This window comes from Leptidea sinapis, chromosome 14 (genome assembly GCF_905404315.1).
Source record: "Leptidea sinapis chromosome 14, ilLepSina1.1, whole genome shotgun sequence".
NCBI classification, from domain to species: domain Eukaryota; kingdom Metazoa; phylum Arthropoda; class Insecta; order Lepidoptera; family Pieridae; genus Leptidea; species Leptidea sinapis.
In genome coordinates, this window is record NC_066278.1 from 12243686 (window position 1) to 12266092 (window position 22407).

General features: G+C 34.3%; 1 protein-coding gene and 1 long non-coding RNA gene across 2 annotated transcripts in view; both read right to left on the bottom strand.

Moving 5' to 3' along the window:
• Positions 1-1845: 1845 nt before the first annotated feature.
• LOC126967967 (sodium- and chloride-dependent neutral and basic amino acid transporter B(0+)-like) overlaps positions 1846-22407 on the bottom strand; it is a 47421-nt gene continuing 26859 nt past the window's right edge. The window contains exons 2-10 of the mRNA XM_050812696.1: positions 18033-18276; positions 16801-16943; positions 15364-15404; positions 13458-13550; positions 10529-10789; positions 7118-7325; positions 5551-5767; positions 4462-4718; positions 1846-2946 (exon numbers count right to left, since the gene is read on the bottom strand). Of these exons, the coding sequence (XP_050668653.1) occupies positions 2497-2946; positions 4462-4718; positions 5551-5767; positions 7118-7325; positions 10529-10789; positions 13458-13550; positions 15364-15404; positions 16801-16943; positions 18033-18276 (1914 nt within the window). The 3' untranslated portion in view covers positions 1846-2496. The remainder of the gene's footprint in view (positions 2947-4461; positions 4719-5550; positions 5768-7117; positions 7326-10528; positions 10790-13457; positions 13551-15363; positions 15405-16800; positions 16944-18032; positions 18277-22407) is intronic.
• LOC126968047 (uncharacterized) lies at positions 7344-9304 on the bottom strand. The gene is made up of 3 exons (XR_007730126.1): positions 8227-9304; positions 7957-8091; positions 7344-7809 (listed from the first exon to the last, which is right to left on the bottom strand). It is a non-coding gene; the product is annotated as an uncharacterized LOC126968047 (long non-coding RNA).

Genomic DNA, 22407 nt, shown 5'->3' on the forward strand with positions numbered 1-22407 from the left:
GGTGGAAAATGGTGGCAGGAATCAGATCAACATGCGGTAGAAAACACACGATGAAGCGACGTCCCTACGCCACGCCAGGTGATTGAGCGGATCTAATCCGGGGAATTCGGACGACACGCCACAAATTAGATTTCAAGCCCACCATCTGAATGTGTGCGGTTTTCGATGAACTTTCTTCCACGTACATCCAAGCTGTGGTATAAACTTCCTTGTGCAATGTTTCCGGGACGATACGACATGGGTACCTTCAAAAAAAGGCGTGTTCACCTTTCTCAAAGGCCGGCAACTCTCATGTGATTCCTCTGGTGTTGCAGGAGAATGTGGGGGACGGTGATCATTTTACATCAGATGACCAGTACGTAGCTCGGTTGTCCTCCTTTGCCATAAAAAACTGAATTCATGGAAATGCGAAAATAAATTTCAAGAAAATTAAATAGTTCGTGTATAAACCCTATTTCCAATAAGGACATCGTATAGAATTCAATTTAATTCCCTTGGAGTTGCTGAAAGCATTTTTCCTAACGCCCTGGACGGGTAACAAATTATACAATTTGTCTCATAAGGGAGCTATAAGTATCAGTGGGAACGATCAAATAGATTACAATCTCTGTGATAAAGTAATATATTGAAGAGATTTATGTAACTACCTATAACGTTGGGTATTATATTGGTGAGAGCAATTTGTGCTAGGCGTTTTTACAATTGACATATGTGTAAAACTTGCTATTATGTTATATCTACGATTAAACCGAGAATATGCAAATTGTTTACAAATAGAAATTTTTCTTATACTTGGTTTATTCGGACGTATAAGACGTTTACCGCGTTTATTTGGCTGCTTGACAATCGGAAAACTTCAGAATTATCATTGTATTATTAACAGTAATTACATGTTTATTTAGACCAGTTATAAAAATCGATATAAATACGGATGGGACGTGTTTTTTTTTAGTCTGTATGTTCATAAAATCGGTTCATCTGGCCAAGCTCTAATAATTCTACAAAACTATTAGGTGATACGAAAACCCAAAAGAATCTAATTTAATTATATTTATTATCATCTCTTATTACTTGTTGGCACTTTATATTTCATTTTACATAAAATAAATGTATTTTCGTAAAGTTTATCGTAGAGTTACATGATAATTATGTAATTCATGAAAATTACTTTAGGAATTTCGGAAGATTAATGGATGAAGTTCGCCCATTTTTCATATTTTTCCCTGCTGTTACGTACATGCTAAGATTAAGGGTACGGCAAAGATAAACCCTTGATTACACTGTCAATATGACATTTCATAGAAGTTTTTAAATATTTATGAAATAAGGGATGTAAAGACCACTAGTGGGAGATGGCAATGACGTCAGTTGACCAGCTCGCTATATCAATAGTTCCATTAAAATGTTTTTACCGAGTAATTGATGGGATGACTAAAGGTGAGCTACCTTTTTTTTATTAATACCACTCATTAACTAGCAGGCACCTTATAAACGACCTGTGTGAATTGCTTTAGGTAAAAATCTGTCCGTTAAATCATTTTTTTAAATTTAACGACTGCGAATTAGCTCTTGTTGATATCCAAAAAGTAGCCATTTTCCTTTTCCTTTTTATCCAACCTCCCTATAGTATAAGCTGTTTCCACTCCTTATAATACGACGAGCCGAAACAAACAGACAATCACACAAAAAATTTTAAAACAATATCTAATCTACTATCTAATAACAATATCTACTAACATAAGTAAGCAACTACTAAAGTTTAAATCTGTTTTTTATTACCCTCAAATAGTTAAATTTTATTTATAATATGTATAGATTGGAAACAGTTACACTAAAACACATAAGTTTTTTATTAAATATGTTTATTTTTATTATTTTAAGTTATTTTATCACAATATACAAAAAACACTAGACTATTTATTGCACTTAAATATTTGAATATTAAACAACTATGAACCGTTTCTACTTCATGTTGTAGCCTACCCGGAAATTCTTTCTGGTTCGAATTGAAAATGCCTTTCAGTATCACTATCTTACAATTAATTATATTTAACAGGACCATTGACGTGCAAGAAACAACAAGACTCAGAATCACACTTAAAATTTGTCCGAAGTTAAACTCTACCTAGTTTTAGTTCATAGACTTTGAACATTACTGCTATGATTTAAGGTTTTAATTTGAATGAATGTTTTCATGTTATCTGTATTAGGCTAGGGTTACTATGGATGCGAGTTCTGACGACGAACGCGTCAGAACCGCTCGAGCGTTGCCAGTGTAAACACTGTCATTGGATACCAGGCGTTTGTTTCTTCTGACGAATCCGCCAGAACTCGTCAGTACAAATTTTCGTCAGAACTCGCATCCATAGTAACTCTAGCCTAAGCCGCTCTGGCATTTTTTGACGACCTTTATCCAGGCTACTGGGAGTCTAGTTTGTTTATATAACGTCAATGGACAGGACTAGACAAAGCAATCGTTGTACATTTACATTTTCCTTATAGACTAGTTGTTAATTCATTTTTTCTTAAATCTGGTACGTTCAATTGAAAATGACGATTGCAGTTACAATTAATTGTGCCGTCTAATCGTTCGTTCGCTACGCAAATATTTGGAGAACGAAACTGCTCTTCCGTGTTTTTACTTTTTATTACTGGAATGGAATATATTGCTCCAGTATCTTTAAATTTAGTTTCTTCTTTTCCATAATCATATTCATAATCGCATTTCGGTGACTGATATATGTCATCTTTAATCCAATTATCATGATATTTGACATCATTCTTAACGTCATATTCATGAAGATTACCAAAATTATTGGAATCTGAGTGCACTTCTTGCCCGGAGCTGAGCGTGTCGTTCGCGAACCTTTGAGACATCCACATATACCGTGCTAAAGGTTCTTCAGGTCCCCAAAGTCGAGATGGTCGAAAAGCAGCAGATATTTTCTGAAAATTATTAAAAGCACCTTCGTAAATATCTTTTCCACTGTTAAATCAGATGATATCTGATTTTATTCTATTTAGTATATTGTTGCATCACTTTAAATAATATTGTAACTGAATTGATTTGTAAAATAATGAAGCTGTAAATGTTGATTTAAAATAGTAGCAATGAGTTTCTTGCCACTTCTTCTCATTAAAACTTAGCCCTTTTCTAAGTGGTGGTAAATATAAAAAGAAGAAAAAAACTTGTCACATTCAGTGTCATTTCCTTGAACTACGCTAATAAAATGATTTTGATTTGATTTGGTTTTGATCTATTGGAAGAGGAAGACAACCGAGCCAACATACGGGTCCCCTGATGGTATGTGATCACTGCAGCTTATACTATCTTAGAACATCAGGGGAATTACAAGATATTTTCACACTTATTAAAAGGCGTAAAATAAAAATACATATGAATTCAAAAACGGAAAAAAATTAGTACATGTAGAAAGTAATAAACAACTTTGTAATAAATTAAAAAACATATTGTAATTGCAAAGGTTTAGTAGATTATTTTTTTTATTGTTTATTATACTCTCGGTACTCTATGAAGTAATTATCCTAATTAAAAGATGTTCTTTTCTTTTTTAGTATTATAATTATTAAAAATTAAGAGGATTTCATGTAAAGATAAGTTTTATAAAATTTAAGTGTTCGTAATTGTATTTTTTTTTATGGAATCACAAGAGCGTTGCCGGCCTTTAAGGAAGGTGTACGCGCTTTTTTTGAAGGTACCCATGTCGTATCGTCCCGGAAACACCGCACAAGGAAGCTCATTCCACAGCTTTGTAGTACGAGGGAGAAAGCTCTTTGAAAACCGCACTGTGGAGGACCGCCACACATCCAGATGGTGGGGATGATATCCTAACTTGTGGCGGGTCGTGAGAAGGTGGAATTCGGCGGCAGGAATCAGGTTAAACAGCTCTTCGGAACACTTCCCGTGATAAATGCGGTAGAAGACACACAATGAAGCGACGTCTCTACGCAACGCCAAAGTATTTTTATCGATATACTATCTGGCATGTTACATAAATGAAAAAAAAGGGGGAAAGGTACGCCTAAGGGTAAGGTATCCCGTAAGACAAACAGTGAATTGAAGCTGTAAAGATTGATGATTCCAATAGACGATAATTTATATTTATACAGTTTATTCTTTATTAAGTTTTATGAAATATTGGATATAATTTAAACACGATTCATATGTCGGATGCAGCACCTTACAAACTAATTTGTTATGTGCGTATATTATATCCATTGTAATATACTACTATATTTGAATGAAAAGAGTGGCCGATTAGTTTCTTTTATGTTATTCTCACAAGCTTTACTTTTATAGTGACGGTTCAAAAGCGCTTAATTTAAGCAAATTGAATACATTAGTAATAATTACGTTACTAATTTAATGTCAATTTATAATTATAATATACATTGATAATAATAATAATTCATTTTAATTCAATTTCATATTTTACTTACAGTGAAGATATTATATTGTTCCTCTTTAGCCACAGCAATAGCAGCAAATATTACGAAAACCACCAAAACACCAATGAGAGCCCCCATCAAAGGCCACAGACATTCTCCCTGACTCCACGCAGTTCTAATCAAGCCTCGTAACCACCATCCAGTTACTCCGATGAGAAAAATCGGTGATAGCCACCAGGCTATCAACCAGAAACACGGTATCTTTGATCCAGTTATAAACTTAATATCAACTCTGAGGTAGAAGGATCCTGGGGAAAAAATAACCAAGTACTTAACTTAATAATTAGGTACTCTTCATATTTAAGGTATGTATTTTGAAATGACTTACTAGTGTGAAATACAATTTATTAGTCGATATAAATGAAGGCAAAACGTGAGTAGATTAATAAACTAACAAATGATTTATTTTATTTTATTCCGAAAACTGCTTTAATTCTATTAATTTAACAAATATGAACTGAACACAATTTAATTGTTTTTACGTTAATAAAAAACGAATGCTAGTTACTTACGTACAAACTACATAAAAAATTTAAACATTAATAAAAAATAAAATCTATAAATTTACGGTATGAGAAAGGTTAAACCATTCTTAGAGGTATTGGTATTTTTTTAATTTATTTATTTGGTTTGATATAAAACCAACACCAGCAAATAATAATAATAACCAACAAATTTGAAACTGCTTGGGGAGTGCTCAGAGGAGCTGATCGGGTTGATACCAGCGGCCGAATCCCATCACCAGACATTACGTGCAAAGCATCACCCGCATCACGTTGGCGTCTGGCATTCCACAACCGTGTGTTTTGCAAGAAACTTCTCGCCTCACACAGCCACTTTGTGGAATCAATTACTGGATGTTGTTTTCCCGTATCAATACGACTTAGGGACCGTCAAGAAAATAGCATCCCATCTTAAAGGCCGGCAACGCATCTCTACGTTTTGTTTCGGATGTCCATGAGGGGTTTGCCTCTAAAAAGGAAGACCATAATGGCTTTATTGACTGGTTATATCATATCATAAGGAGGACCAGTTCACCATGGGCATAGACTTTACTAATACAACTATCATATCTCTTACCATAAATAAAAACAAATCCAACAATTTCGAACGCAGTAGTGAGAACTACAAGTATTGGTATCACGGTCTCATCAATTACTGCAGCTATAGAAATACCCTGAGATAGCACTGCTACAGTTAAGGCCGTACCAAGAGCTGACATGGCTCCAGCAAATAATCTCCATTGATCACCAGCCACTCTTTGCAACTTCTCATATGCAGGAAAAAGAAGAACTAACTGGAATAAGAATAATGAAATTACTATAACTCATGTAAGGCATTGAGTATTTAAGGATTAAGTACTTTTGTTGTATCACTTTACATTATATTGTCATCAAAATAATTTGTAAAACGCTATAGCTGTAAATGTCGGTTAAAAACAGAAGCGATTAGTTATTTACCACTTCTTTTCATTAATGCTCAAGTTTTTCATTTTGTGACAAACTCATTTTGATTTGATTTATGCTGATAATTAGTAAGTACATCTCGGTGATTTAAGGGATTAATCTTCCCATAAGGCTGTCCCAAAAAATGTGTCAAGTGGATATCCAGAGATAGAACATCTCTTTTGTTAAGATTTCACATTTTATTATTATTTTCATTTGTCGATATTCCATCTAGTTAAATGAAACATTTGACTTTGTTTTTATATCGCATGTACAAATAAAGATGGCGGTAATAATAAACATTCGTATTTTCATGATTAATATTATTTATGACAAATGTCAAAGGCATATATATACATTCACGCAAATCTAATTTGACTTTGAAGGGAGCCTTGAAAATGTGAAATGCTTTAATATTTCAATAATGTAGATTCGGAAACAAATTGGATTGCTGGGGATTCCAAATGTATGCAAATTATAATAAGATCACCAAGTTTCATGTAGATTGGCCAATTTTTATCATATTTTCATCTAATATTCATAGTGAGGAAAAGAGAGTGCAAAGGAACACTCATAATTCTAGATATCTTATCATACAACTATGTATTATTATAACCAGATATGTAATTAATAAATTAAATTAAAACATTTTCAAATAGCTATAATATTATATTTTTACAAGCCTTAGAGCAAAAAGTGTACGAATCCTACCTGCTCTACCCTATATTATTGTACTTACATGTTTATCGACTTGTACTAGATCTCTCTTATGAAATAGGTACGCAAGCAAGTATGTGGCTTATTTGAGGGTTAGAAATCACCGCAGCATCTAGATATTTTACTTCAATGCTAGATGAATCAAAGAAGCTGCATCACTTTAAAAACTGATATATGATCGTGCTCCATCTGCATCTGGATATGTGGCGTCACTCAACAGTGTGGCTTTCAAGCAATATTCTTGCAAATACTACTAAGCTATGAATTGAATCTCCTTGTCTTCTTTCTTCCTTCCTTCCAGGATGGTATGATGTGAGTACCAACACAAAAAGCTAAGCACCTTCCGCCGACAAATGGCAAATTTAGCAGGAGAATTTCATTGAAATTGAGTGGCGGTGAACTCTTAACTACTGCTAACTTGTACGTTCATTGTCCTTCTCTCTCGTAAAAAAAAATCGCACTATATTAAGAAATCTAGTACTCACCACTGTTACGATACCAGACAGGAAAATAATGCCAAACGCTAGCAGTGGCCATTCCTTTGTCCTGTGTTCTGTGACAGACGACTGATATATCAGAACTAATATAGCTAATAGGCTTTTATCTTTGTCCGCCGTGCCAGCTATCGACTCCCACATCATTACACACAGCCAACCAGCAATCAGGTTGGTTATTGCTATAAATGTTGATGTCCTGAAATGATACAAATTCATATTAAAACAAAACGAGTAAATGTAATTATGGAATATAATGAACTTATTCCCATCCATACTATTTAGACATTTGATGTTTTGGTTTCGTACTCCAATATTTGTAATCTATATATACTTATAATAAATCTGTATAGATCAAATTTCTGTACAAAGAAATGATCAAAAGCGAGTCAGGGGGATGTAAGAAGAGAAATAGAACAAGTCCCTTTTTTTGGAATTTCTTATTTCTGTGTCTGTTTGTCTGTTTGTACGGGCTAATCTCTAGTGCGGGCTAATAACTATTGGACCGATTTAATTGAAATTTTGCATGATGATACATTACATCCCCGGTCAACATCTTAGATACCTTTTATCGCGGAAAATTAAAGAGTTCTCGTGGGAAAGTTGAAAATCTCTTCTTACTTAAATAGCGTAGTACACAACAACGCATGCACATAGTTTAATAAAATTTGGCATGTTGATACCTTACATTGCCGATCAACATCTTAGATACTTTTCATTCCGGAAAATTAAAGAGTTCCCGTGGGAAAGTTAAAAATCTCTTCTTACTTAAATAGCGTAGTACACAACAACGTATGCACATAGTTTAATAAAATTTGGCATGTTGATACCTTATATTGCCGATCAACATCTTAGATACTTTTCATCCCGGAAAATTAAAGAGTTCCCGTGGGATAGTTTAAAGCCTCTACTGATTTATATAGCGAAGTACAACAACATATTCACATAATTTGGCATGTTGATACCTTATATTGCCGGTCAACTTCTTAGATACTTTTCATCCCGGAAAATTAAAGAGTTCCCATGGGATAGTTTAAAGTCTCTACTGACTTATATAGCGAAGTACAACAACTTATTCACATAATTTGGCATGTTGATACCTTATATTGCCGGTCAACATCTTAGATACTTTTCATCCCGGAAAATTAAAGAGTTCCCGTGGGAAAGTTAAATACCTCTACTTACTTATATAGTGTAGTACACAAAAACTTATGCACATTATTTATTAAAATCTTTCTTTCATCCCAGAAAATTAAAGAGTTCCCGTGGGAAAAAAAATTAGTAAAGTAAGTTATATTACTTAGTAAACAATAAATTATGTACATAATTTAATAAAATTGGGCATTTTGATACCTTATTTTGCCAAGCAACATCTTGGATACCTTTCATCCTGGAAAACTATCGAGTGGGAAAAATAAAATACTATAGTTTCTTATATAGCTTAGTACACAACAACTTATGTCAAGTTGATATCTTATATACGAACGTTTGTAAGAATGTATGCATATTTGACCGGACCTGTAAAAATCTCAGCCCTACCTTCTGGCTTTCGAAAGAAGTATCATATCAGTAGAAGTATAATATTATAAATACGAAAGTTTTTAAGAATGTATGGACGTCTGTATGTTTGTTGCTCTTTTACACGAAATCTACTAAATGGATTTTATTGAAACTTGACAATTAATTCAATTGTGCGATGGGCTTGCGGGTGTCCGGACGGCTGCGGGTTGAGGCGTTATTAATTTTAAACGCCTGCAGTTCCTATTAATTAGCATTTTCAATGACTACAGTACAATGAGTTGCGCAGGCGTTTCTAGATCGCAAAATCTGCATGTTTATGCTGACTGAAATAAATAAAAAATAATAAAGAAATAATTTAGGAGGACATAGGAATATATTGCAGTAACTACCTTTAACTTGTGCATTACTATCAATTAACATATACATACATCTGACCTATTTATCCTTACAAACTATAGCGTTAATACCTATTGGTGAAATCATCATAAAAATTCTTATTTCAAATTAACATACATAACACAATAATCACTTATATCTGGAGAACGGCTGGACTGATTTTCATGAATTTATTTTGTTGGATTTACCTCCATCCCGAATCGCAGATTAATGTAAAATCATTGAAAAATTTATGAAAAAAGAAAATACTTTCATTCATTTAAAATCGTGGTCACCGCTGCCTAGAGAATGTTCTCTTGCAAATCTCTGGATCTACTAAGCCAATTTTGAATATTCTGTTACGAATACAAAATTCAAATTTTTGTAAGTGTCCTATATATACTATGTATTAACTCAAAAAATTTAAATACTTTTTCATTGTAGTTATATTTGTAAAATACGTCGGAGAAAAACCATCGAACCCTAAATATAAATTATGTGGCAAAACAACGTTTGCCGGGTCAGCTAGTAAATAAAATAAAATTAAGAGTTCTTTTAATTTCTTAGATAAATTTCACTTTATCATTAGTGCATTAACTTTAGTGCACGACATTACTTTGTTTACTTTACGTATTTTATCTAATCACTACACCTCGAGCATGTTTCGCTCAAGTACTGGCAAGTACTTACGACCTACTAGTGGGTAGGTTGTGAGTTTTTCTCAGGCGAACTTAAAACCTGCATAATATCTTATACGGCTTAAAAAGGCACCTTGTAGGTTGGTTCCAACTATACTCCACTTTTTTTGTAGACAATTTCTTCGTCTTAGCTTTACAGTTAGGGTGGTGTTTAACTTATTCGGACCTTTTTATTGTTATATATGCTTTTGATTATTCGTTTACTTAGATCTTTTAAAATTTTCCATATAATTGCGTGTTTTTTTTTCTATGTCGAATGCCGTGTAAAAAATAACAATTTTCTGATTTTTTCCTAAAGTTAGACTATCTCAGCCTTTATCTCACTTTGATACTGACCTAATTTCATGACAATAATTTTACATATTAATATAATATTGTGTGCTTTGAATAATCAAGCTATTCAAATATAAATACATTAAGAAATAACTGTGGTTTAGAAGATATGTCGGGAGGATTGCAGTTATGCATACATTTAGCTCAAACAAAAGCTACGTGCATCCAAAAAGTACCTAATATAAGGCAGTAATGCTCCTGTGATATCTGGTATAGGATCAGAACATGACGTATGTTTGTTTACTATCCAGCGAACCGTACCGTAACTATACTTATCTAATTATTTATTGAAGTGAATTATAGAATAATTTATTGATTATTTAAAATATAATTTGTTGTTCTAAAGTAACAATTTACTTTACAAAAACAAAATTTACCAGTGTAAAAACTCAGTTAGAAACCATGATTGGCAAATTTGCTATACTTGTAAGTATTATATAATGTAATTTGTAAGTGAATCTTGCATTACCCTTACCATCTCACGTCGCATTGCCTATATACGGTGCAGCCAGCGCTCACAAGATATCCACTCATCACGCTGGTTGACAACAGAGCCTGCACTAAGCCACTGTGCCATATCTGTGATCGCGTCAACTGACTCCAGTCTGCCGTCTCCAAGCTAATTGATAGAAGCGAGCCATTCGACAAAAACACCCCTATTGCTATAGACATAGTGATGATAATCGGAGTGAATATCATCAACGATGCTCTCAGTGACTTGTGTAGCGTTAGCAACCTGGAACATAAATTATTTATTAATCATTAAGCTTTTAATTAGATTGAATTTCTAAAGTCGACTATTAAAGAACGAGAGTGATCTCTTTTTATGGAAAAGGAGGACAAACGAACTTCCTGGTCATCTGATGTTAAGTGATCACAGTCGCCCACATTTTCATGCAATACCAAAGTAAACACAGGAACGTTGCCGTCCTTTTATAAAGCTTTGTACGCGCTTTCTTTACCCGACTGCGCCAGAAGGAGGATTTATGTTTTCGAGAGTATATATGTATTTGTATATGTTTAATTCTTTGGCACACTCTGCAGCCTGAACGTCTCGAAAGGATTTCATCTTGAGAGGTGTCGTTAGATTCGTATTTACTGTGAGAGTGACAATGGGTATATCAATAAAAACAAACAAAATGGCGTATTTTTGGCGCCAAATTCATATGTTTGGCACGCTGTGCAGCCTCAATAGTTCGATTTTAGCTTCAAGGTGTCGATAGATTCGTATTAAGTGTGAACGGACACCAGGTATAAATTTTGAATCAGAAGACAATATAAGCTGGGAAGTATAACCACGCGGTGAAGGCGGTAACAGTTTAACTGGCTAAAACTCAAAATCATTCCATAATAAATTTAAAAAAACGATAATTTAAAACACTAAGTAAGCTTAGTGACGCGACTGCGTTTCTAAGTAATTTTTAAATGAAACCTAAAATAAGAAATTCGTCATACCCTATTGCAGTTAAGTAAGTAAGTTAACTTGGTAGTAGTCGGGACCAATTCTTAGCCACAGCTTATTTGTACGTAGAAGAAAATTCCGAGTAGACGAACACCACAGGTCCATCCAGATGGTGGAGATGATATCTTAACTTATTGTTTTTCTATTTTAAGCAGATATAATAATTCAATCGTTATAATTATGCGACGTATATGCGACGACCTGTATAGCCGAGTGGTTAGCGACCTACCTACTAAGCTAGAGGCCCCGGGTTCGAATCCCGGAAGGTGCAAGCATTTATATGTTGAATATGGATGTTTGTTTCCGAGTCATGGATGTTCATATGTATTTAAGTATGTTTATGTGTATGTTTATATGTATTTATATATGTTTAAGTAAGTATATTGTATTAAATATATCGTTGTCTTGCAACCCATAACACAGACTATATATGCCTAATTTGGGCCAAGATAATTTGTGTAAAAAGTGTGTCAATATTTAATAAAAATATGTATATCTAATCCATTTATTAAATTATGTATCATAGAACGATTATTCAATCATCCGTTAATTACAAAATAAACTCAGTACTGATTCAACATTTTCACGCTGGCAATAATTTGATAGCGCGCTAAATGAGTTGGCGTATTTACTTATTAAATATTAATTTTATGAACTTTAATGCAGTTATTTAATGGGTGCACCAACGACGAAAATATTTCAATTATTTGAAATTGTTATTACTGCTGTGAAATGTATACAAGTATTTGCATAGCGTTGGTCGACGGTGAGTGATAACTACTTTAACCAACGCGACCAAAAATAATGTCACTTGATTGTTTTTTGTTATTACTAGACTCATTCTCTTAGTACTTCTTCTGTCTGTCTGTCAGCGGGCTGTATCTTAAAAAGCACAAAAGTTGAAATATTAACAATGTGTATTAGTTTAGTACTATCTTCACACATTATCAAAGACCTGCGTGGTGAATTCCAAACTGGATGAATTTCATCTCGCCAATTTAAAAACAGTTGTGTGTTTTGGCTAAACGATTGAACTTTTCTTTTATATTGATTTTGACTTTTTTATTATACTGACGACACCTATAGCACAGTGGTTAGTGACTCTGCCTTCTATGCTTGAGTGTTCGAATCTCGGTAGATGTAAATCAGTGGGAAGCTCCTTTGCACAGGAAGCCGCATAGATTCTGGGTATCACAACGGCGCCTATTTCTGCGCGTGAAGCACGCGGGCGCCGTAGCTAGTGAAACTACTGGGGAAATGAGACTTAACATCTTATGTCTCAAGGTGACGAGCGCGATTGTAGTGCCGCTCAGACTTTTTGGGCTTTTCAAGAATCCTGAGTGGCACTGCATTGTAATGGGTAGGGCGTATCAATTACCATCAGCTGAACTTCCTGCTCGTCTTATCCCTTATTTTCATAAAAAAATAAATATATATGATGAATATTTTCTTTTGTTTAAGAGTAGTATTTCTCGGTATGTAGTATGTCTTGCACTCATAGAGAAGCAAAATAATTGGTTTGTAAAAGTGAAACGACAACCATGTTGTTGCATTGATAAATTTACATTTTGGATTTATACGTCATAGTCCCAAAGTTACAATTAGTTATGTAACGCGGTACTTGTAGGAAATGTTTATTATTCTAAGTCGTGTATAAATATACTTAGCTATTATTAAATGTGTCTAAAACATGTTTTTCTTATGAAAATACGGGACGAGACGAGCAAAGCGTTCAGCTAATTGATACGCGATGCCCATTACAATGTAGTGCCGCTCAGGATTCTTGAAATGCCCAATAATTGAGACATAGAATGTTAAGTCTCATTTGCCCAGTAATTTCACTAACTGCGGCGCCCTTCAGACCGAAACACAATAACGTACATTACTGTTTCACGGCAGAAATAGGCGCCGTGAAAACATATAAATGAGAAACAGAACTCACATGATAGGTACGAAGAACCATAATAAGAATACTAATACAGCCATCACTCCGAGATACTGCGGCTGCTCCGTGAACGGGGCTAAAAACGTTGAGCTGAAAATATATCTCATTATTATTATTTTTATTTCATTTCAAACAGACTCTTAAAGAACATCGGTCGCTTTTAGAGGTGGTCGTTAAATCAATAAACTGTTTTTATTAACAGTTTTATATTCGTTAACGAATTAACTGTTTTTCTTCAACGAAAAAACCTGTTGAACATAATAAGCTAATAAATTCAATCAACATCTTCGTCCGTAACTCGCAATAAATGAAGAAATTGAATGCCTCACTAAAACAGCTTAATTCAAAACAGTTGACGAATTTGGGACCGAAAACGTTGACTTAATATTATATTGACGAAATAAAAACCTAAATTATTAATAAATGCACCGATTTTTTAAAATCCGTTGACGATTTAACAGTTTTTTCAACCTGTTGACCATTGACAAAAAACAGTTAAATTAAATAAAAAACCTTCAATGACACACCTCTGGTCGCTTTATTTAGTTAAATGCAATATTACTATTACTAATGACTACGACTTCGACTAAATAAAAACTGGCTCAAAGGGATGAATTTCACTGAGAATGAGCATTTGATACAATTAAACATCTTTTTAAAATTAATATTTTAGAAATATTAATATCATGTCTTAACATTATCACACCCATTCTGAGAGCTATAACTTTTATTGAAGTTATACTTCTTTAGGCGCGTTATGAAAAAATGATGAGAGTGAAATTTTAAGATGCGCGCGCATCACTGTGACAAACACAAAAGTAACAGAGTGAAGTTGGTTCCTAAAATTTTCTGACGTTTGCGTCATTCGTTATTTTTTTTTTTGGTTTCTTTGTCCATTATTAGGACAGCCAAGGGTTCAAGCCCATACAGCCGTATTCATTATTTAATAATTAATTGTCAAAGGCATCTTTGCAAGATTTTTACCAAATTGTGCTTTCTAAAAACGTGGAATAGCACAAGGAATAAATAATTTTAATGATTTTTGCTTCGTTAGGCCTAAGAAGTATAACTTCTTGCGTGCATACATAAGTACACACACAAATTTTATGAATTTTATTTGACTATGTAATTATGCCTGGGATCGAGAAGAAGTCACAAATGAAACACAGTTCATACTACTTTACCTGTTTGCTACCTGTATATAAATAATATAATTTAGAAACATACTTTTAACTTCTACTAATATTTATTGCTATATGTGAGAAATAAATTAATTATTAATAATTATTAATAGTAACCTTTTCAGGTTAGGCGATACTTTACAACAGGACAGCTTCCAAACATATACAAAGCTCGATTTTGTATGGACTATTGTAGCAATCTTTTGGTGGTATCTGTCAAACACCAGGTCACAGCGACTATCAACCAGGATGGATATCTCTAGAAAGTATTATGCTTCTTGCTTCATTGAGTGACCAAAATAATGACACGATAATCTCGCGTCTGTATTTCGCTAACAATATGTTATTTTGGATGTCTTTAGGACTGAGATCTATAGAGCGTACTTATACTTTCCTCAGACTTTACTTAAGTAAAACTTAGCCGAGTGTGATAAAACGTGCACTTGACTTTTGCATTGAGCTCTTTTAGATTAAGCTCAATAAGTATAATTTCAGCTGTCCAACAACTATGAAAACAAAATTAAAGGTTATATTTAGCTTAAACTCAGCTAAGTTTAACGTAAGTAAAGTCTGAGCAAAGTCTTAGTACGCACTATACATCTCAGCTTAACACTACAGGGCTAGGCTAATAACTCACAGCGTATGGCATCAAGCGAAATGGAGGACAAAAGCGAAAACATTCACATAAAGAAAAATTAGGAGTAAAACAAAGGCCAACTCACTTGAAACACTCAGACGCATTCATTTTATTCTCGTAGCCATCCTGTGACAAAACACAATAAAGTTAAAATAATTACATTCAAATAATAATTGAATCGCCAAAAAACGATAAAATTACCGCACAGTTGGCATTCGGCGCGAGTGCAATCGTTGCGTTCAAATGACAAATAGTTATTGATGCATTTATTTATTGTTATTTCTGTTCATTTGTTATGATACCGCAACGATCATAGTTAGCTTAAAATATTAACGATGTTTTTGTAACACGAATTGGTTGGATAAATTCGGCTTAATCCAGATACTCTTGTTATACCAAAAAACTATTAAGCAATTGTAAGAAGTTGAAAAAAAAATATCCTTTTTCAATATTATTTTATTCTGAATATTTTCTTTAACTGTAATATTATTCTATTTGTTTTTTGATTCTGAGTAATGCATATTTCCTCGGCTTTAGATTTTCGGTAATTTCCGCCTAATATTTTTAGTATTATAATTCATATTATGTAATGATACCTTATATTTTTAATTTGAAAGAGTGAGATATTTTTTTATATTTTATCAGTAACAGTGATGCACTTAAAATCCCTTACTGCTATGATGCACTTAAAATCGAACAAATTTTCATGTACTGGGAAAATTCAGAATGTAAGGTATATATTATATTATACACTTATCGAGGAAATTATATTATAGTAATGTGGACGGTGGCTCGTAGAATTGAAAAGAAAAAGTTGCCAAGAAATTACTTTACTAACAAAACAACCTCCATTCATTCGCAATTCCATACTTTACAGGTTACTACATCACGGAGGTGCCAAAGGAAGGCCTGTCTCACTCCCTGTGTAGGTATCGAAATCGTTAGTTCATGCGGCGGCCACGACAGCGTGGCTATCCAGTGAGGACTCACGCAAGCAGTGACACACGCCCGAGCTTTGTTCGTCACCTACGTCACCGATTCAACCGATCTTTTAAAAATGGATAAACATAAAAAAACAAAGCATATTAAAGGTCATCGCGATCCAATTTTAAATATTTTAAGCTTCCTAAAGACGCTGAAACAATCTAATTTAGAGTGATTATTATTAATTAATTACCATTCATGATAGCTACCTCCCCATTTATTACTTATGGTAATAATAATATTATGATTCAAGTGATTTTATAGAAACTCTTAGGCTGAATTCAGAAATTTTATGTATTTTCTGGTTATTGTTCCGAAGAGCTGTTTCACCTGATTCCTGCCGCCGAATTCCACCTTCGCATGACATGCCACAAATTAGGATATCATCCCCACCATCTGCATGTATGGTGGTCCTACACAGTGCGGTTTTCAAGGAGCTTTCTTCCACGTAATATAAAGCTGTGGAATGAGCTTCCTTGTATTTTCGCACTATACTCAGCATAAAAGGCACACACTAAACTAGAATTATATTACTCACTGGTGTTATTTGTAATTTTGTGCAGTCTCTCAGTGGGAACGTGCCCTTTCCAATCCATATCATATAAGCAGCAGACAGCGCGACGTATACCATACAGTACACACAGCACAGATATGAGGTGAGCACCTTTAAGTGACCAACACCTGAAAATAAATTCAAGAACATATTATCCATAAATATTAACACCGACCTTATTTATTTTTATTTTATTTTATTCCAACCACCAATAGAACACATATAAAAAATTTACACTATTTAAGTCTTAGGTACTAAGTCTATATATTTTATAGTGTGTCTGTACTGTGGATCAAGGTTCAGAAATAAAGTATTAATATTATTACATTATATAATTCCATTTATAGGCAGCTACAACATGCAAATTTAGAGAGATAAGTCGTGCGACAGAACTTAAGGATAGAATTAAAGGATATAAAAATTAACATAATAAATAAAATAAATAAAAATAAAATAAAAAAGCCTTTTATTTCTTACAGAAATGCTGTTTACAAAGTCGATTAGTTTTGTTAGTATCAATAAGAAAAAAGATTAAGTAGTTAGTTAATTCAGTTATTATGTTAGTTTTATAAAAAGGAATTAATTTTTATGCATTTTATTCTGCAAGAACCCCTCTGCAGGTAAAGGCCTCCTCCAATTCAAAAATTAACATAAATAAGATAAATGGTGAGAAAACATAACATTTACAATTCTAAGAAGTTAGTGCTTGATATCTTCTACTTGAGAGTCAAGCGATTCCACAAGTTTGATTTGAAAATTTTCCAAATTATTATAAAACAAATCAATGGAAATATCTAAGCCTAGAGTTCATAAATAAATATTTGCAGAAGAAGGAAGAAATAAATAAATAACACAAATTTCCACATTTGGGTGACTGACCGCACAACCAAAATAATTGTTGAAGCTGGAAATTTCCCACGAATATCCGTTAATGACGTAAGTGAGCTTTTTAAGGTAAGGTTTCTATGAAATTACATAAACCAGCTAAACAAACACAGGCCACATTTAAGCTAGGAGTAAAAACGTACCTAACTAAAAATATCCATATTTTTTTTACCTTGCTTGATATCTTGCTACACTAGAGGAAGGCGTTACCGGACTATTAGGAGAGTGTTAATGGTTTTAAAGTGACATATCATAAAAATCTCCTTTCCATAAAAGAAATATCCTAAAAAAATGATGCATAAATTAGGGTAATGCAAAAATTCAATCCTAACCTCTAAATATAGGAACAGCTCTCCAAACTCCGACTGCATCTTGTTGGCTCAGTTGTCCCACCGAGAGCTGCAGCAGACAGCTTGGGAGGGCAACAATGATCAGCCAGAATGAGTAGACAGCCAGGTACTCTATGTCTCCGTACTTGAAAGCCTCCCGGGGCAACCGGACAAAGTTGAAGAGGGAGAGAGAAACGGCAATTGTGCATAACTGACTTTTGATGCAGTCATAAATTCTTCTGATGGTCTGAAAGCAAAATTAAATAAATTATTCAACGGGAAACTTTGTATGTTTGTTGGAATTTTTTTTTCGATGTTTTAATAATTATATTCGCCTAATATTTACCCGGGCATAAAAATAATTGGGGAATCCCAGGACCAAGTCTCAAGGTTTTCATTGCACAGGATGCAGGTTACATTATAGGTCCCACAAGGGCGTCTTTTTCTGCCATGAAGTAGTAATGTGTAAGCTTTTAATGAGACTTAACATCCAATGTTTCAAGGTGACGAGAGCAATTGTGGTACCACTCAGATTTTTTTTCAAGAATCCTGAGTGGCACTGCATTATAATGGGCAGGGCGTGTCAATAACCATCAGCTGAACATCCTGGTCATCGCGTCCATTCGTCATAAAAAATCAATCAAATGATCTGTTAGTATTTACATAATAAAGGCCCTGGGTGGTATGCCCGTTTTAATTAATTCAATCCAACTTGGCAGCAAGCCCCAATGCACAGCATCTTATATGTAATTCTTCATAAATATATAAAACCACAGTAGCCAGTCGAGATGGTTTACGATACGTTGTAATTATAAATTGACCAATTACGAAATGTTGTGGTCGTTATTTCACCAATGAGCATTCAGAACATCACGACCGCTCACCTCAGTTGCTTGACTGAATTATTTGTATATATGTATTAGAAGTCAACTGTGCTATAAAGTCGACGAATTCACAATTTTACTATGGGTAAGTTACACAGAAAAAAATATCAATTAATGATCCCTATGTTTATTTTTAAGATCATTAATACGTCTAGATAGAATGTGACAGCTGCCAAAACGTCGAATAAAATTGAGGTTGACAGTTAACGTCCATTTTGAGCAATAAACGCACACTAACACAAAGTGACATACAAATCGCGAGTGTAACACGTAAATTGTCACGCACACTAAAGTAATAAAACTGGCATGTTTTCATCGCTTGTCTGGCAGCAAGATGCTCTTTCCAGAGTTATAAATTATATTACAAATTATCCCCATCAATATTTATAAGGATGTAACGAGACTTACAACAGTTTAAGTATTATACAGTATATTTAAGAAAGAAAGCAGGTTGGCTACTGCTTTCTTTTGCTTATCTTCTTCTGAAAATTATGTGCCTCCATTGCTAATTTATCCACGAGCTTAAATCCTCCGACAACACCGTCAACTAAATCATACTCAACGTGTATTAAACCAATGCTATCATCATCTATTTCCTTGTACCTACTTGTTAACCTAATTCGACATAAATCATCAATTTTTTCTTCACCAGTAAATTTACTCAATGCAACCACTCTTCCCTATAGTCCCAGAGTCAAAATGATAGAGAGATACCCTAATTTTTAACTAGGAATTAAAAGTATCGATGGCGAAGTTCGGATGACAAACATACGAGAAAAAAAGGATGCTAATCTCTCAGGGAAGAAGAAGAGAATATAAAATATTTTAATACATTAGGTAACCATTAAACCAAATAATCATAAAAGCAAATATATTAAATTCACCGCGCCAAATGTCAAAAATGTAGATGCGAATATTTTATTAAATGGAGAGGTGGTAAAACCAGTGGAATCTGTTATATTTCTTGGCATTACTCTTGATTCCAAATTGCAGTGGGGCCCCCATATTGAAGGATTGGCGAATAGGCTTAGTTCTGCAGCATTTGCGGTTAAGAAAATTAGACGGTTAACTGACATAGATACGGCGAGATTAGTATACTTTAGTTATTTTCATAGTATTATGTCCTATGGTATATTGTTATGGGGCAGTGCGGCCGATATTAATACTATCTTTGTGCTGCAGAAGAGGGCTATTCGCGCGATTTATGACTTAGGTCCTAAAGAATCATTAAGAGAAAAATTTAAAGAAATAAACATTTTGACTGTTGCTTCTCAATACATTTTGGATAATGTTTTGTATGTTCATAAGGACATTGAGGAATTTTCTAGAAACTGTGACATTCATAATGTTAACACGAGGAACAAACATAAACTTGTTATGCCTACTACTCGGTTGGGTCGAGTTAGTAAGTCTATTGTTGGGCGATGTATATGCTTCTACAATATGATCCCAGAAAATGTACAAAACAAATGTGTTACGAAATTTAAAAGAATTATTAAAAAACGTTTGTGTGGGAAAGGTTATTATAGCATAAACGATTTTCTTAATGACACCACGGACTGGGAATAAAGCGAACACCCTCAGGCTCTTTAATTATAAATGTTTATTGTACGATATTACATTGTAATCCATATTTTATATTAAAAAAAAAGCCCGCTGAGTTTCTTGCGCCCATTCTTCTCAGGTCTGAGGCAGTCTGTTTGGAATGGGTGGTAGATTTTGACGTTCAATACGTGATTTTAAATCCTATTTGGAATAAAAATATTTGAATTTTTAATTTTTTGAATTAAAAATATCATGTTCAATATTCAATAACAATTACAATTAATCAGTAAATATAGCGAACTTAATAATTAAAAGCTATCACTTATCAAAGCTCATTTTGATTTATGAACATATCATACTTCCGTCTTCATTATGATCCTAAAACCATATATCAAAATTTCAAAGCTTTCCTTGCCTTTCAAACCTTAGCATGGTGAGCTAAAGTATTGTAAATCTACTTATTAAGTAATCCTTCATCTGTAAACACGATGAAGCTTTAATAATTAGAAAATTTTCAAGAGTAACGTATTTGATAATAATCTGGTTTCAAATGGAAGTATGTATAGAAGGAATCATTAATGCAATATTTTCAGATAACACAAAGGCTTATTTTCCACCACAAGTTATCTTAAATCAAACAAAATCAAAATTACATATCACAATATAAGAATCAAGACGTAATTATTATGATTAATTCTTTCTTATTTTTCGAGACAGGTAAATTGCCGTCGTTAGTATTAATTATATTTCACCGCAGTAATTTTGGTTTATTAACCTTTCTGTATCCACGAAGTCACTCACCTTCCAAATTCCAAATATAATTACACTTTATTTGCCATGAATATACCAAGAATTTTCGATTACGTCGCGTTTTATTAAATCTGATTGGTAATAATAATTTATTGGGTTTTTAGTTTTGTTAAAAATCATTTGTGAAAATTCAACGCAAATCTAGTTTTTAAATATAGTTAAAAAAATTGTAAAATATTTATTATTTATTTAGTTAAGAACTTATAAAAATCATACCACGATGATGATGATGGATATAAGAAGTGTAGACTGTTCAATCAACACTTGGATCTGGAAACAACGTACGTGATTCAAGCCATTCGGCATTGTGCCCGTTGAAATCACCCAAGACTACGATTTCAGCGGAGGGGATCTGAGCAAGCACGTCATCAAATGCCGCTTGAACGCAGCCCATGAGGTGATCCGTTTCTGCGTTACCACTATGGGATCTGTAGACACACGCATAGATGCGGACGCGGTCCTCTAAATCTACGCGGTGCCAGAGAGTAGACAGGTCCCTACCCTCAAAATTGCCGAGACGGCGACAGCAGATATCCTCCCTAACGTACATACATACCCCGGCATGAGGCATGAAATTATGCTCAATTTTGTACCCGGGGTACGTTTAATATGACGTATCGCTAGGTCGAGATATCTGCGTCTCCGTAAGGAAACACAAGGCCGGCTGCGCCGTCTCAAGGTGATGGTGGACGGCGTTTAAGTTGGAGTGAATTCCCCGGATGGTACAAAAGTCCACATGAAGCGTGGAGCGGGGTGCCGTGGTGTTGCTGCCCTGTTTGTCCTGTGACATACGCGGTTCTGTGCCCTCCCCAGAATACGAGGGGCAGCCCGAGCGCGAATGCTCGGGGAGGGATTCTCGGGCTCTATAAGAGCCGGTACCCTCCTGGGGTAATTTCTCTTTAAATACCGCTCTCATATTTTGTTGGGGGGGGGGGGGAGGGCGGGGGGGGGATGGCCTCCGTTCCTCGACACTAACCTATGCGAAACATAGCGGCCTAGAAACTATGCTGCTACTTCACGCCGGTATTCTGTGCGAGTGTGGTAAGTAACCCGGACGAGTCTGGCCCGATTGTGCTGATATCATAAGACAGCAGCGTGACTCTCCCACTTTCAAAAAGCCCGTAGTCGCCTCTTACGAC